The sequence below is a fragment of the Chlamydotis macqueenii genome, chromosome Z (assembly GCF_036417535.1).
Source record: "Chlamydotis macqueenii isolate bChlMac1 chromosome Z, bChlMac1.mat, whole genome shotgun sequence".
Lineage (NCBI taxonomy): Eukaryota > Metazoa > Chordata > Aves > Otidiformes > Otididae > Chlamydotis > Chlamydotis macqueenii.
Window position 1 is genome coordinate 74,993,586 of NC_141593.1, and position 15,674 is coordinate 75,009,259.

The 15,674-nt window shown below is 40.6% G+C and overlaps 2 protein-coding genes across 9 annotated transcripts in view; both read left to right on the top strand.

Moving 5' to 3' along the window:
- Nucleotides 1–14: 14 nt before the first annotated feature.
- On the top strand, nt 15–12,147 carry CCDC125 (coiled-coil domain containing 125). Of its 3 annotated transcripts, none has more exons than XM_086770619.1 (12): nt 15–125; nt 397–748; nt 2,209–2,288; nt 3,460–3,546; nt 4,421–4,498; nt 5,214–5,299; nt 7,398–7,480; nt 8,387–8,502; nt 9,091–9,198; nt 10,175–10,346; nt 11,516–11,649; nt 11,779–12,147. In XM_086770619.1, exons 2-12 carry the CDS (start codon nt 478–480, stop codon nt 12,112–12,114), a joined length of 1,551 nt encoding a protein of 516 aa, XP_086626745.1. In that variant the 5' UTR covers nt 15–125; nt 397–477; the 3' UTR covers nt 12,115–12,147. The 3 variants fall into 3 exon arrangements, with proteins under 3 accessions (XP_086626745.1, XP_086626747.1, XP_086626746.1); XM_086770621.1 differs by having other exon boundaries at nt 2,230–2,288; XM_086770620.1 differs by lacking the exon at nt 15–125 and having other exon boundaries at nt 324–748.
- A 474-nt stretch (nt 12,148–12,621) lies between these two features.
- The window catches only part of ZFYVE16 (zinc finger FYVE-type containing 16), a 30,144-nt gene continuing 27,091 nt past the window's right edge, over nt 12,622–15,674 (top strand). For 4 of the 6 annotated variants that reach the window (XM_086769948.1, XM_086769951.1, XM_086769953.1 and 1 more), the window contains exon 1: nt 12,622–12,737. The gene's annotated coding sequence lies outside the window, so the exon portion shown is untranslated. Of the gene's footprint in view, nt 12,750–15,674 lie in introns of all 6 variants that reach the window. The other 2 variants (XM_086769949.1, XM_086769950.1) reach the window with 2 other exon arrangements.

The following is a 15,674-nucleotide window of genomic DNA, read 5'->3' on the forward strand; positions in this document are numbered from 1 at the left end:
GCTCCGTCTCTGCGCTGCCAGCCACCTCACGGGCCGCCGTCGCCCACGTTCCGGGTGCCGGCAGCGGGACGTGGGGCTGCCCCCGCCCCGGGGCGGGACGGGCCGCGACAAGACCGGGCGGGCAGGTGGGTCCGGGGCTGCGGGCAGGGACCGGGCGGGCTGGGGCGTGGGGATGTCGCGGGGGTCATCGAGGCGCTTCCACTCGCGACCGGCCACCGCCGTCCCCTTCCCCGTCCCCTCGCAGCCGCAGGTTTCATCGCCGTAACGTTTTACCGTATGTTTTCTGGCAGCCCGACCCCGGATTGGAAGCGGCCGCGCACCAACAGTTGGAGATTTTTCACTTTAATGTTGTTTTGCTGCTTTTATTGAGGAGCTTTTCTGTTTTTTTTTTTCTAGATGAAATACCTGCTGCTTTGCAGGAGGCAGTGCTCACGCTGCCAGTGAGTGACGTGCCCTCGATTAAAAAAAAAAAAAAAGATGGAGGAAACAGAAGAGGATGACATGAGATGTGGAGACTTGGGAAATGGACTTGGGAGAAGACCTGGAGGTGTTTATGAAAGGGAAATTTTACAAAACTCCTGTTCATTTAGATCTAGGAAGGGATCTGGAAAGGTTTGCAATTCTCTCCTGTCAGCAAAGAGAGTGGAAGAAAGTGATGCTGCAGCTCTTCCCGGTTCAGAACAAAACAGTTTTTATGACGGATCATACAAAAAGCCTGTTACTAGTTCTGCTCGACAAAATAGCTGTGGTAAGAGTAATCTGGAAGTTAATTATTCACTACGAGAAAAATCTCTGTTAGCAAAACCAAGTGGTTCAGCAGCTTAAGAAGGTGTCATCGAGTTTAATTCAAACTGTGTGCCAAAATACTTTGCAATCTCTGGGGGATTCCAAGAAGTGCATGTGCATTGTGTGGTTGCTGAGATCTAAGGCAGCCTTGCACGTGAGTCCGCAGCCGGTGTCCCAAAAGGAGATGCTCAGTGCCACTGAGCCAGCAGAGCGGTCTCTGTCCCTAAATCTTAATCCCAAAACATCAACAGCAGAATTACTTTTCAGTGAAGGAGGCTGTGGCCCTCCTTGGTGTAAAATGACCATTTTTAAAGTGCTGAGTTTTGCATTTGAAAGTGATGCTTAGCAAAGAGCATCCTGTGGTGGGGACTGCATTGTTTTTCTCTAAATACATAGGTGAAATTGAATGGAATTGCTTGGGTTCCTGGTTTGTTTAAATATGTCAAAATCCTGTTTGCAATTTAGGTGAAATTTGTGAATTGGCATAGTTTTGAGGTTAACCAGCTGTTTTTAGAATCTGCACATCTGCGTTCTTCCAGTGTTGGCGTTCAGTTTATTCTGAGAAGACAATAAAGGCAGTACTATTCATCACAGTTTAGCTGCTTTGCCTTACATTTTTCGCCACTTGCAGTATTTTGACTGAAGTATTGCCATATAACTTGCTTATTTCTCTCATTTAGAACAAGTCCTCACTATCCTCTCCGCACACTGGAGTAAGCTAAGCAGTGTAATAATTCTTTATTCGTTACAGCAGCGTCAGAGAGAAGGTGTTATGACAGCAGCCTAATTCCTGTTCGTTTCCCTGTTCTTCTGGCAGTCTCTGTATGGTGCTTGTCCTAGAACTAGGTCTTTCACACAGCAGTATCTATGAAAGCATTACATGAAAGTAATAAAAAAAAAGTCCACATGAACCTCACTTTGATTTAGTAGGAGGCTGCATCTGATCTCTGCAATGCTCAGTTTAGGAAAAACAGTACCCATAACTGCTTGTTTAGAGGAATATTGGATCTTATGGAAGACTCCACCACCCTGCTTCATCTTAGTTTCTTGAAAATTGCCCCTGCTTCTAAATAGTGCTAGCTACTGTTATGTTAAGCTTGGTTGTTGAAAAGTTACAATCCAAAAAGGATCTAAAAAATGAAATTATTTTTTTAATCAAGGTGGCAATTTTGTTGTGGATTTTTTAAAGGAAATTCTAAAATAATTGTCCTTCTTTTAGGTCTCTTTACAACTGGTCTTTTTTTCCCATTTCATTTTTTAAACTGTGAAACAATACGTTTGCGTTTAGCCTTTATGTATTTCTTAAATGTGTTTATTAGCTCCAGAAGAAAAAAAGCCCCACAAAGATGAAAATTCACCTCTGCATGTTCCCTGTTTTCAGAGTAAAGCAAATTCACATGTTCTCTTTTGTCAATGTTTTAGTATCTCCTATCAATCCTACAGAACCTAATACTGAAGTGCCAAATGAAGAACTAAAGCAACAACTTTGGAAGGCTCTAGAGGTTAGTAACTGTGCCAAGTGTGCTGCTCTTCAAATCTGCGTTTCTTTTTAATGCAGCAGAGCGAAGCACAGCATGAGTTTAGATGACGATCTTGGCATGTCCGGAATCTTGGATGGATTCAGGTTCTTGAAATCAGAGCACTAGTTAAAGCTTAATCAAATTTTATGCCAGTGTGAGATGGAGTTTATGCTCTGGATTTTTTGGGGTGGGGAATGAGGAGAAATAGTTTTAAAGATGTAGAGAGTATTGAAAGGATTGTACTACTTTTCTAGCAGGTTTTCTTTTTTTTTTATTAAGTTTGGGGCCTGAAAATCTACACTGTAAACAGCATAGCCTTTAAGTTTTTAATCTACATTTTTGTTGAAAGGTAGTTAACGCCTACATTTTTAGTTCTGCTGTGGTTAAATCTGTTGATGTGTTGGCATCAGTCCAGGCAGAAAAAGCAGGGTGATCTCAGCTGTGGGAAATACATACTTCATCCACACTGTGTTCTTTAACCTCAGGATAGGTCATGGTAGGTCCTTTTCAAGCTGTCTTACGGTGAAGAACCTTCAGTGTGTAGACAGTTAAAATGGTCAGGGAACCTTACTCATTTTCAGTTAGACAAAACTGATAAATTGCCACTGCTCCCAGCTACAATTGACCTGCCCCTGGAGCAGGAGGCGGTTGTGGTGGTGGTGGTGGAGTAGTTTTGTTCTGGATAAATAGTGGGTTTGATCTAACAGTTCTAACATGATATTCACACTCTGGTGTATGCATATTTTGTACAATATATTTCTAGTATGTCATATTAAAACAGCATTTATATATTTGTAATACTTACCTGCATATATAAGAAAACCGTATTCTGTCTGCTTACTTATTTTAAAGCTCCAGACCTATGTTGATAAATACAACTTTTTCGGCAAGGCAGAACTGCAGTGGTTTATTTTCCAGATATACTGGCAGAGAACAGAAAGAATAATAATTGCAATTATTCTTCTTTAAGGATTTTGTGCTAGCATGCACTGTTACCATTTCTTCATTGCAAGGAAGCTATTAGTTAGAAAAGAAACATATAGGGTAGAAAAAGAAGATTGTTTTTTCAAGAGGGCACATTTATATTGCTGTTACAGTCAAGTTTTAACTTACCTTGGCTTTTACTCACCATATCTATTTTATTTTGCTTCAGGAAGTTGAAATTTTGAAAGTTGAGCTTGAAGCATCTCAAAGACAGCTTGAAGGAAAAGACGAAGCCCTAAGAATTCTGCAGAGCATGGTAGGAGTTGTTCAGAAATAATTTAGGTGCTTAGTGGTAAAGGAAGGAAAACAGAAGAAATCTTCCTGCTACTCCTTGTCAAAACCCCACAAACCCTAAGTCCTTCCCAGGACTGTAATTTAAAGCATTGAGTCTGCAAGTGTCTACAGACTTGGCTTTTATAATTAGCTGCTTTTTCTGCGTGCAACTATTGTGGTTATTTAAGAAGATGTCACTGTTGTAGCAAATTCTTATAATTTTATCTTTGAGGATTTATGTATTTAACTTGAAGAATAAGGCCTTCTTTCCAGCCCTTTAAATGATGGATTTTGCCAGTGCTTGAAATTCTGCTGCCAAGCACAGACATTTTCAGTTGACTATTCCATCTGTTGCCTTAGAAGACAGTATGCGTTAAACGTTAGGTCAGTCTTTTGTTCACAGTTTGTAATACTTGTATTTGCTGTCACAGTTAATTATGTTGAAATCAGTTCCTCTTTTTTAGCCTACTTGCTAAATTTTAGTTTCTACTCCCAGACGTTTGTAGTAAGTTAAATTTGGATCAAAGTGTACGTATGTTGTAACCAAGTTTTTTTAATAATTCATTTTTGTGGACAAGCCCTAAAGAAGACATGATTTCATTTTAAATGACACTATATTTTTCAACAGAAAAGATTTTGGGATTGAAACACGAATTTGTTTTGCAACATAGTTATTTAGTGACTTGAAATTAGAACCCACTGGGACTTAAAAGCAAGTTGCTAGTGTTTGTAATTCTGCATGCTGCTGGTTAACTAAGAATGTGGACTTCTCATGATGTAAACCTGAAAATTTGGATAAAGCCAAATTAACTAAGCTTAATTACAGTATTTGACAGTGTTGTGCTTTTTTTTTGCAGGCAGTATTTAATAAAGCCACTAGTCATACAAAAGCAATGCTTCAAAAAACTGAGGAAGAAAAGAGAACTTTGGAAAAGGTAAAGGTGCATGTTTCCTTCACACCAGTGCAAAAACGTAGAAACCAATTGCTATTAATAAGCAGTCGTCAGACTGTTCATTTAAATCAGTACAAATTTGCCATTAGTTCCAGGGGTTTTTTTTAAAGTATTCTTATTCCTTTTTAGTAGAAAGAAAGAAAGTTAATGTCTCTGTCTTTTGATCTAAATGTTTTCATACTATAGTTCGTACAAATAGCACCTGAAAGTTATTGGAGTTTTTCCTGTACTTCAGTTGGTCGTTGTGCATTTCACAGTCATTCACAGTGACTTGCACTATTTCTCAGTTATGAAGCTGGAACTTCCCCACAAGTCTAAGAAATGGGTGCCCAATTTTCATAGGGAAGATGGGGAGGAGGAGGAAAGTGGCATTGAGCTACCTTGTTAAACTGAGTTTTATGCTTTGTTTCTCTTCCTGTGTGACCTTTCCACAGAAGAGTAAGGGGACAGGGAAATGTGTGTCGTAAGTTACTATAAGCATTAGTTCATGCAACAGAGTCTGGAATCCATAGATGAGTGATGCAGAAACTTTTTGGTGTCTGGCACCGAATGTGTTTTTAACAGTATTACAGATCATCATTGTCATCATCATTGGTCACCTAGATCTCTGCCAGTGCCAAACTCAGCACCAGCAGTTCTTCTTCCTTTCAATGGGAGGCTTGTAATGAACTGCTGCAGGTTTGTTTTGTTTCCACAGGAAATAAATATTTTGCAGTGGGAAATTGAATTTGATCAGGATAGATTTAAAAACATAGAAGACACATGGACAGAAAAATATGACAGGTATTTGACTTACACTGTAATCTTTGGGGATTTTTTTTAATTGCGTTGAATGCTGTGTCATCTTTCTTGTGTTCCCAGTTTGCTTCATGAGGTTTTCTGGGTATTTTGTGTTTTCCTAATTTTCTTCCAGATTTGTGAAGATTTACTTAATTTTCATGCTAGTCACATCTGTATTTTTTAATTAAAACTACTAGAATTATTTTCTCGATTCTTTAGTGTCTGTGTATATAGGCTAGCTTTCCTAGGCTGAGTTTTCATTTTCATCTTCTTATGTTATTATATTAGCCAGCTGGAGCCAGATTGTCCTTATTTACTTTAAATGTAAATGAGGCATAAAAAATAATGGTATGTGCATGCATGTGGAAATATAATTTGCTGGTTAATCATTGCTTTATTTTCCTGCATTGTAGATATGAGCATATGTACAGATAAAATGGAATGGTTTTGAGAGAGGCGGATCGACTGGTTCTTTGTTTAAATAAGAGTTTAACTCTGGACAGACAGCAGGTGTGGTTAGGCAAGCAGAAGATGTCAGAGACACTAAACTAATAATGCACTAACAGACCTTGAAAATGTGACCAGCAGGCTCATTTACTTACCTGTAGAAATCATATCTCTGAAGTCTACATATCAGAGTTATACAGTTATTTCAGCAGAGATTTTTATTTAAAATTTTCAAACTTTGAATCAAAGAGCAAGCCGAAAGCTTGCAAACTATTCATTTGTAAGAAAAGTTTTGTTAAGATATTCTGTCTTGCTCACTTGTTAACTTAGTTACACTTGTCAAGGGACACCTTTTGAAAAACCCTTTAGCTTTCCTGACTTAGGAGATGGAAATGTGGACAAGTAGTTTGGAGCTACAAAACCAGTGGTAACTGTTGAAAGCTAGAGACGTGGCTTCAGAAGCTGTAAGCCAGGAGCTCAGTCTGCTTTGCAGAAAGGTTTTCTGGTACCTGAGACAGCAGGATGAGAAGAATGTGCATTTCCCTTTGTTTATTCAAGTGAAATAATTCAGTCTACTATTTATTTTTAAACAAAACCATGACTTTACAGTATGCTGCATTTACTGACAGCTGAAGAGATGCACCAAATAAATTGTATTGCTTTAACATTCTGGACTTCAGATAGCCACTTTTCTATTGAAGAAGGAAATACTTAAATACTTCAAGTAAAAATGCATTATAAGTGCATATTGTATGTTCTCAGGTTGCAACACCTGAAAGTACAGTTGTTCTTGAAAACAGTATTAAGACTACAGGAAGTTTACTGTCTAAAATGCAGACCAGAGCCACATTGTCACATGTCCAATAACAATTTTGTTCTTTCAAGGAAGTGAGAGATTTGTAGACAGTGTTTCAGAGGTTCATAATTATTTTTTTTTTTGTCTCTAATGGGAATGTGGTACTTAAACTCACCTCTTGTTAAAGAATGAAGTTGTTGGCACCATCTACTTATATGTGAAAGATTTTTCAAGTTATTTGTGGTTTTTGACATTCACTTGAACATACTTGGATGCATTTAAATTGGTTGTGTGAGGGTGTGGTTGCATGAACAAGGTGAGCCTTTTTGAACAGCGCACGCTATCTGGGTTGCAGGGAAAGCTCTGTATGAGTGCAGAGATTCCTGGCTTTGCTCCTTGCAGAGCAAAGCCACCTGCAGCCCAGAAAATGAGGAGTGACTCCACAGAAGCCAGCCTGGCATAGCTGGCTTTCTTAGCCTTGGTTCAGTGCCAGTCAGGCCAAGCCTACAAAAGTTCGTTAGGAGTAGTGCCAGATTGCTTACTGGCTCATGGCTAGGAGATTTGGGTCTATCAAAATACTGCATCTTATTGGTGCAGATATTGTTATGGAAAAATTTTACAATTTTTTTTCCATAAATTAATTTACAAGTAAGGAAACTGCTTGTGTAATGCTGCATGGATAATATATTTTCAAACCAAATAGTCTTTTTGGTTTTTTTTCTTCAGTCTTTTCAGTCATCCTAATTTTAATTTGCAGAAATATTAGATAGAGTGTTTTAACAAGCTGATTTGTTTTTTGAGTCCCCTTTTTAAAATATTTTTTTAAAAGATAATACAGCCTTTTTCTAACTTCTGCAGGATATATTGTGAAAATGCAGCTCTTAAGGAAGCATTGAAATTGAGAACAGAAGAAGTTAAAACTCTTAAAGCTGAAAATGCAAGTAAGCCACCAACAGCTAGTGCTCTTAATATGCTGTTTCTCTAGAATAATTCAGAATTCAGCCATGAAGGAAGCTTTCTTTTGAGATAAGTCTGTTGTTACTGGCAGCTAATATTAATGGATATACAGAAGCCCTCTTTAAACAGAAAAGTCGTGTTTGTTTTTTTCTCACATTGTCACTTGAACTGAAAAAAGAAAAAGGAAAAAATAGGAAAAAAAAAAAGGAAAAAAAGCTACTCATAGCTTAAAGAGTAGATCAGGTGTGAAAGAAGTATACCTATCACATGACACTGGCGTGGTGACACCCCGGGTGTGGAGGGACACAACAGGATTGTGCTCCCAGTCCTGTCCTGGACGGAGGCAGTGGCAGTCAGGGGAGCCACCAAGTGCTCCTGCTATGATGACAATCTGCTTTAAAGACACTCACTTTTAACATACCTACATCAAGATTCGCATAACACAAACTTTCAAGTATTCAGCTCGATGGCTTTATGGTGGAGCTTTTCACTCTACAGGCTGTGCAGACATCTGGCTCGGTCAGAGGACTCAAGCCCCTTTCCCTTATTTTTAGTTTCCAAAAAAGCTTTAAAATTGCTGACATGTAATTATTTTTCCAATATTGTGCTATTCTGAAAGAGCAGCTGCCTTAGTTGTAAGTGTACAACGTGGTAAGCACTAAGTACTGAGGTAGAATAATATGTGAAACGGTATCTCTCTAAGTGGGTCATCGTTTCTGGGAAAACACGGAAGATAACTGAGATCCGACTTTCTAGATCTGCATAGTCTCATCATATTCCCAAACTGATGCTTAAACTACAGAACAGCTTCATTTGGGTGTAGATAAACTCAGAAATTAAGAAATCAGAGCAGCAGACATGGTAATTGCTTCCTTTGTTTTGTTTCATAGTCCTGAATCAGCAGTGCTTGGAATTTCTTGCAATGCTAGATGTGAAACAACAGAAGGTTGTTCAGGAGAATATGTCCTTGAATAAAAGTGACATGACAGACTTTACAAGTCTTGAAGTAAGTATGACTTAAATGTTTTTCCAAATGGCTGGTTCAAAGCTTTGTTTATACTCAAAATATATAGATAATTCTTGCTTACTGATTATTTAACTGTGCCTTTGGACCCATTTTTAGAAAATTACAATATGCCCTTGCATGTCTGTTAATCAGTTTTCTAATTTGTGGTGCATCATGATTCCTATCTTGCAAAGAAAGAGCGGACAGAAGAAGCATCAGGCTATCTTTCATAAGCCAGCATGCTTATTTTGTTCTTCCTATTATCTTAATGCCTACTGCTTTACTTTAGGGAGTGAGAAAACCCTCTAATGAGGTCTGCAGGGAGCAGCATACACAGGCTGACAGTTTTTGCCTTTAGGTTATCTTGCAGAAAAATAAGTTCAATGTGTGTGGTTGTCAAAAGAACTGTCAAAGGGATGTGTGTGGAGTCAAAAGAAGTCATGCCTAAAGCACTGGTAGCTTGCTTTCCCTGACCCTTGCACTCCCTTTCTAGTTTCAGGACGGTTTTTTGCTAGTCCTGTGGTATCTCTCGGGTTGCATTGTGTATGCAGATAGACCCTTAACCGGTAGTTTGTTTTGGATTTTAAGTTGGCAGTTCTTGGAGCCTGCACCTGCAAGACTTCTGAAGGGCAACCGTGTCCCTGTGCTAAAATGGCAGCTGTAACTCGAAAGCAACTTCTTCATCTCAAGCAAGAGGTAATGCTGCTTGGCTTACATACAGACAAGCAGAGGTTCGCTTGTGCTCAAAACCAAATAAAGCCAGGAACACTCTACTGCAGCTTACACAAACTAATGTGTCTTAAAACAAGAATGCTTCTCAGAAATAGTGTGATGTTTGTTTGCGATGCTTCTAATGCCCTAACTTTTTCTGATATAAAACTGCAATTATGTTATCAGTCAGCTTTACTAGTAAAAAAAATTCTCTTTCTCATTCTTTTTACTTCCACCTATGCCTTTTAATCTAAAAAAAAAGGAAAAAAACACTCTCAAGTGTATGCACTCTGTAAACGTATACACAGTGTGAGGGTGGACTACCACTGACCCTTTTCCTTCCTTCCTGGCAGTGCATTCCACCCCTCCTTCCCGTTGACATCAGCACTCACAAGCCTGCTCACCCAGCTGGGTCAGGAAGCTGATCTTGCTGAAAACGATGTATTTACATCACGTTTAAATCAATACATGATTTTTGCACTCACAGTTTTTAATGTAGCGATATTATAATTTTATAATTTTTCTTCTAATTTGTATTTGATTCTGCAAATGTAATCACTGCAGAAGTTCCAGCTGACTTACTGGTTTTGAAAATTAAGTACTGTCATGTTTTGGTCATAATCAAGGTTTTTTACCCCGGCATAGATACCATTCTTTTGCTCCTGGCCCACCTGGCATGTACCCTTCTCTGGCTCTTCTGCAGAGATAAATGGGCAGTGCTGGCAGCTTGTCAGTGTAGATGCGTGGATGGTGTAGGCATGCGTGGAAGAGGAAGGGTAAGGACTTCAGAACACATTTCAAAATATATTTCTTAACATGACAATAAACCACTTCCTTGATTATATTTATTTAAAAGTTATCTGTGTTAATGGCTTCCATCTGTCTCTTAGTATACATTCTACATCTGCCATTGCTTCCACATTGCTTAATATACTTTAAATTTTCTCTGAATTAAAACCAGGTTGAAAATCTGAAGAAGAGTAAAGATGAAGCTTATATAATGGCAGATGCCTTCAGAATTGCATTTGAGCAGCAGCTAATGCAGAGGAAGGACCAAGCCCTGAGGCTTGCTGAAGTGATAAAGATTAAGAAGGAAACAAAATTTATTAACTGGAGACGTCTGAAGGATGATGGTAACTGGGCGTGCTGTATGTCTGTGATGATTTGCTAGAAAATAAGTTAGCTGACAAGTGGCACAGGCAGACCTTCTCATTGTATTACGTGTGTGATTGTGGTTTGATTGCTGACTGAGCTTTCTGAAGAGTCAAGAAAACAGGAACAAAGTTATGTCAAAACTGTAAATTCGTTAAATAGCATGTCATGTAGTTGAAGAATTTCTACCAGAAGTTTTGCATGTGTAGGGCAGGGTGTCTGTGGATAAGTGGAATATATCAATACTACTGTAGGACATTGGAGCTACCAGTCTAGCCCTTTTTTATTACACATTCATGATGGGTTTTTTTTTTCAAATGGTCTCTAGGGAAGGAGGACAAATGCAAAAAATACATCCTGAGCTTTCACTGAAATGCTAGATACGATATTTTTTTATTATGTATGTGTATCTACATCAGTACTTATCATGCTTCTTATACTTCACATGGTTGTCTGTACGCACTCTGTAAAAGAGGAAGAATTGTTATTATCCTGTTCTTCTTTAAGAAGTATTTAAGTGGTTATGTCATGCTCAAAACCATAGCAGAATATAGGAGTGGCACTCCAAGATATATTTGCGTTAGCTATTGACCTGGCGGTGCCGGGCGTAGAAGTTTGGTGGCTCTTTAGATTCCCTGAGTGCCCCTGGGATGTAATACTAAAATCGCATACATCATGAATATCTGTTTCCCCTGTACCAACACCATTGTTTCCAGGCTCTATATCCTGATGCATACATTTTATAATTGTAATATATTTTAATCTCTTTAGAAATCTTAGAAAGTTTTAAACAGCTTATGTCAAATAATCTTTTTTTTTTTTTTTTTGCGGGCTAACTACTGTTTAAAAACAAATTACCACAAATTATTGTTTAATTAGAGTATCAAAGTGTATTTTCTGTACAGCAAAAATAACTTTATTTTCAATTTGCCTATATGTGTGATGGAAGGTCTGTTTAGCCTTTAGATGATGGTGAGGGTGGTGCTGCGTGCAAGTAGTCCGCTGTGTTACGTACAGTGGGAGGAGCTGTAGCTCGCAGTATTCTTTTAGAGATAGCTCAGAATCCAGCTTTACGCATGTTCATTTTATTCCAAACTAGTTTTCCTCCTGCTAAGCAATTCCAGAGTTCATGTACTTTCGTTTTCCGTAGGACGTGTCAAGTTACAAGCGAACAAGAACAGTCTGGGGCAAAAACTGTCAGGCCTGCTCTCATCAGATGTGGACTGTAGAAAGGTTGAAGAGCTAGACAATCCTCATGAAATCCTGAAGATGTTAATAGATTTGGTTAGTATTTTGTTGAACTATTCATCGTGAATCCCTAGGGGAGCAAATATAACCACCAGTTTACACAGACTACCTTGCCCTTAGCTCATAAACAAGTTTCTTTTCTTTCTCTTTTAAATAAATACCCAGGTAAATGACAAAGAGGAGGCTCTGGCTCATCAAAGAAAGGTTAGTTACATGCTAGCTCGTGCAATGGAGATGAAAGAGGATGTTTTGGAAGAGGATAGAGGAAAAGGCACACTGGGGAGTCGTTGGCACGAAGCCCGGGGGTCATCAGGCCCCGTACACGCCTGCTGCCAAAACCTCCATTCTCAAAACAGCGTTTATTCAGTTCCCGGTGCAAAAACGTTTGAAAATCCAGTAAAAATGCTTCGGAAATCACACTCCTGGCCGTCTGAGACTACACACTGTGAAGACCATAATCCATGTGGAGAATCAGATGAAACTGTAGTGATCTCTATATAGCCATCGCTGGAATAAATTTATTTTTTAAAAAAAGAAAGATCTTGTGGAAATGCCTAAAAACATCCCGTGGTTACATCACAGGGGCCAAACTTGGGCAGTGCGTTAGCTGATGACAGAGTAATGGTGCAGTAACTATCTCTTTAGCGAAACAGCCCCATTTAATTAGTTTAACGGTACTTTCCACACAAGATGGAGCAGCTCCCGGTGACCTGAACCCTCACTGTTGCCCACCCCTTCCCTGGCTGCACGTTACCTGGTGACCAGGCTGACGGCGTCAGTGCTACGTCACCGCCGAGGGTGACGTCAGGAGAAAAGGCAAAGGGCCAGGGCACGAGCCGCCCGCGCGGGGAGAGGCGGGGGCGTGGCGGCGCCCTCTGCCGGCGGGGCGCGGGAGCCCGCCTGGAGGGATGGCGTCAGTCCGACCGCCGGCCTCGGCGCGGGGAGTGGGCGTGGCCACCGGCGCGCATGCGCCGAGCGGCGGCTGGGCACACAAACGAGGGGCGCCGCCGTCGGCGTCCCGGACCCGGCGGTAGTGGGAGGGAGGGGCGGCCGCTGAGGCCGACGGTGGCAGGGGCATCGCTGCCCGCCCTGCTGCTGGAGCGCGGCGTTCCCCTCGCCCGGCGGTGAGGATGTGGGTACGGGGCTGGCAGGAGCGGCGGGGCGGTGACGAGTGTTTTGCCGGGCCGGACGGCCTCTTCCCGCCGGCGGCCGCGGCCTGCAGGGCCGCCCTTCCTGGTGGGGAGCGCGGGGCCTCCCACGGGGCGGGGGGCGGCCGCCGTGTGCTGGCGTCTCCAGAGGGTCCCGGCCGGGGCAGAGGCAGGAGCAACTGCGGGGCGCGGAGCGGGGCGCCGGCGGGGTTTTCTACTTCAGAACCGATAAGACTGTCGTCAGCCAGGGAAACTTGGCGCAGCAGGCATTTTACAGGCTCAGCAGCATCAGGGAATGCGCTTTTTGTAGATGGGAAATGGTAACGAAACACAAACAAGCCGCTGTGGGTTCTTAGCGTGCAGTTTGCCACTGGCACACGGTATCAGCTGACTGTGTAGTATTCTTACAGCAGTTTATGCTGTGTAGCACATATTAGATTGTCTAGGTGGATTAATTGCCCCTGCAGGTTCAGAGATACTAGTGATGTTTTTGCTTCGTTGTGTTCCATGTATTTTGATACAGGGTACAGAGTATAATGGGCATACTTACACTATACTATACGCTTACAGGCATTAAGTGTTCTGAGAAATGCTTCTGGATAAACTGGGAAGCATTCTCAGTCTGTATTTAAATGCAGGCTATAATGACAGAGAACTGGTTATTAGTGCATTCTGGAGAAATGAGTAGAGCACAGAAAAGGATCCGGTTGACTGTCAGTACTAGATGCTGTTAGTATCTGGTACTGGATTGTGGAAGTTGTCTAATATGAATATCTGGTTATTAGTAATGCAGATCAGAGAAGATGAGAATATTGAGGGAACATTGGTATTTGTTGAGGAAAGATCTTTGACACCTGGTGTAACAGTAGTATTCTCATGACTCAGTTTCTAACGCTGAGTAATGAATGCTGATACAACTAATGATGGTGGCACTGTGGGCAGTAAGTGAGAGATGGATTTGTTCAGTTGAGTAAGTGGATTCTTCAGCTGTGGGTTTGGCTGCTGCTGGTACTGCTGGTGTGTTGGAGCACTACTGAAAATCAGTAATTGTTCACAAACAACTTGTTCTGTGTGGTATGAATGATACTATTTTCTGTTCAGAAGAGCAACAACAAATTACTACGGATGAAGGAAAGGAAAATCTTCAGAGACATAAGATGATGTAGGATAGAGTTGTCTGATTAGTGTTGGTGATAGTATTGTAATGCTGAAGAAATTGTGTTGAACTAACAGAATGCTGCTCTTTAAGCAGGGTAGTTTAATTTTTTGCAGTGTGCCATGTAAGCTTTTCCTTGTGTCTGAAAACTTCTGTAACTCCATCTTCAACCCCTGATTCAGCTAGTAAATTTGCAGTGGCAGCAGCCGCTGCAGTTTTGGGATTGGATAATGTTGTCTTGCTCAGCAAGAATCATTTTAGCTTTTATTTGACAACATTTCAGTTTTTCACAAAACATTTTCTCTATTGCAGTGAGTTTGCCTGTTAAGTTGATTGCTGATTAATTCCATGGGTAGTTGTACCTTTAAGTATTTTAATCTGTAGGGCCTCAAGCCTATGGGTAGGTGTGTGGCATAGGGATATTGGAGGAGAGCCAAGAGGAGAGAGCTGATAGTTAGATAATTAAATACCCTTACAGTGGGAGAAGAGGCATGCTGCGCTTGATGCAGTGCTTCACTTCTGTTGCACTGTAAACTTAGAACTGTGAACTGCCTGTGTTTCTGTCAGAGGCTTTGTTCTAGTTATGGTAGTTACTGGGTGTTAAGCTGCAAAAAAACTACTTAAATCGTGTTGTAAGGATAAAAGCTTTAGTATAGTTTTCTGCTCAGACTAAAGATAATGATGAAACACAATAATGAAGTTAAAATAATGTAACTTTGCAGTGAGCACAAAGACTTTCCTGGTAACCTAAAATTAGGATGACTACTGTGGTCACCTTTCTGGAGTGAAAACCTGTGTTCATGTGTATGTGTGTTTCTTTATCTCTAAATCTGATCTTGTATTGTTTTAGCATACTCCATATAAAAGCAGGCCTGGATTCTGCCCTGATAATTAGCTGTGACTAGCTGGAGATCCGGTAATGCCTATATATATGTTTTAACACTATAGAGAGTGTTTTTCAGGAATTCTTAAACATCAAAAGACTAAGTGTTATCAGACATTAAACTGGTTAGCTGGTAATAATTAACGTATGCATTTCATTCTACAAGTTATTACCACTGAAAGTGACTAACTACATCTTTTTAGATAGACTATATTTGAAAAAAAATGGACAGTCCATCCTGTAACTTGGCCATCCTCTTTCCTAGCAGACTTGTATTCTTTTCTCCTTTAAATAAGAGTGTACTGAGAAGTACCTAGTGGAATGTTAGTTTTGGACCCTGCAATATGTGCCTGTTACGTTAGAAGTGATTTTTAAAGGGTGTAAAAGAAGTGGCCTATAAAGTGTTCTTAAATTCCACTGACACACTTGCATTCGTTGGGCAGTCATCCAGATCACAGTATTTGCTTCCCTTAGGTAACAGTCTTTATGTAATAGAATTATTGCCTCTGTTTCTTAAACTGACTTTATGAAATTTAAAGCACAGTATTAGGAGTTTGACAGAGACCAAGTGTCATCTGATGGGACAAATAACATAAGCAAACTTGTGCTGTTCTCTTTTGTTCCGCTGAGGCTTGCCTCTTGGAGGCCTCAGGACATAAAGAAGGGCATTTCACCAGGTGTTCGTTTGACCTAAATACTAACTGTTCAGAATCCTTCAGAGATTGGCACAGAATAGCTCGCTTCAGTCCTGTCTGTGTCAGCTGTTGTAGGTATTAGCTTCCTGGGTTCACCATGGTGACGACTGCCTGGCGTAGCAGTTGAGTGTTACTGGTTTTCCACTAAATAAACCTGGGTGAGATAATAAAGAATGCTT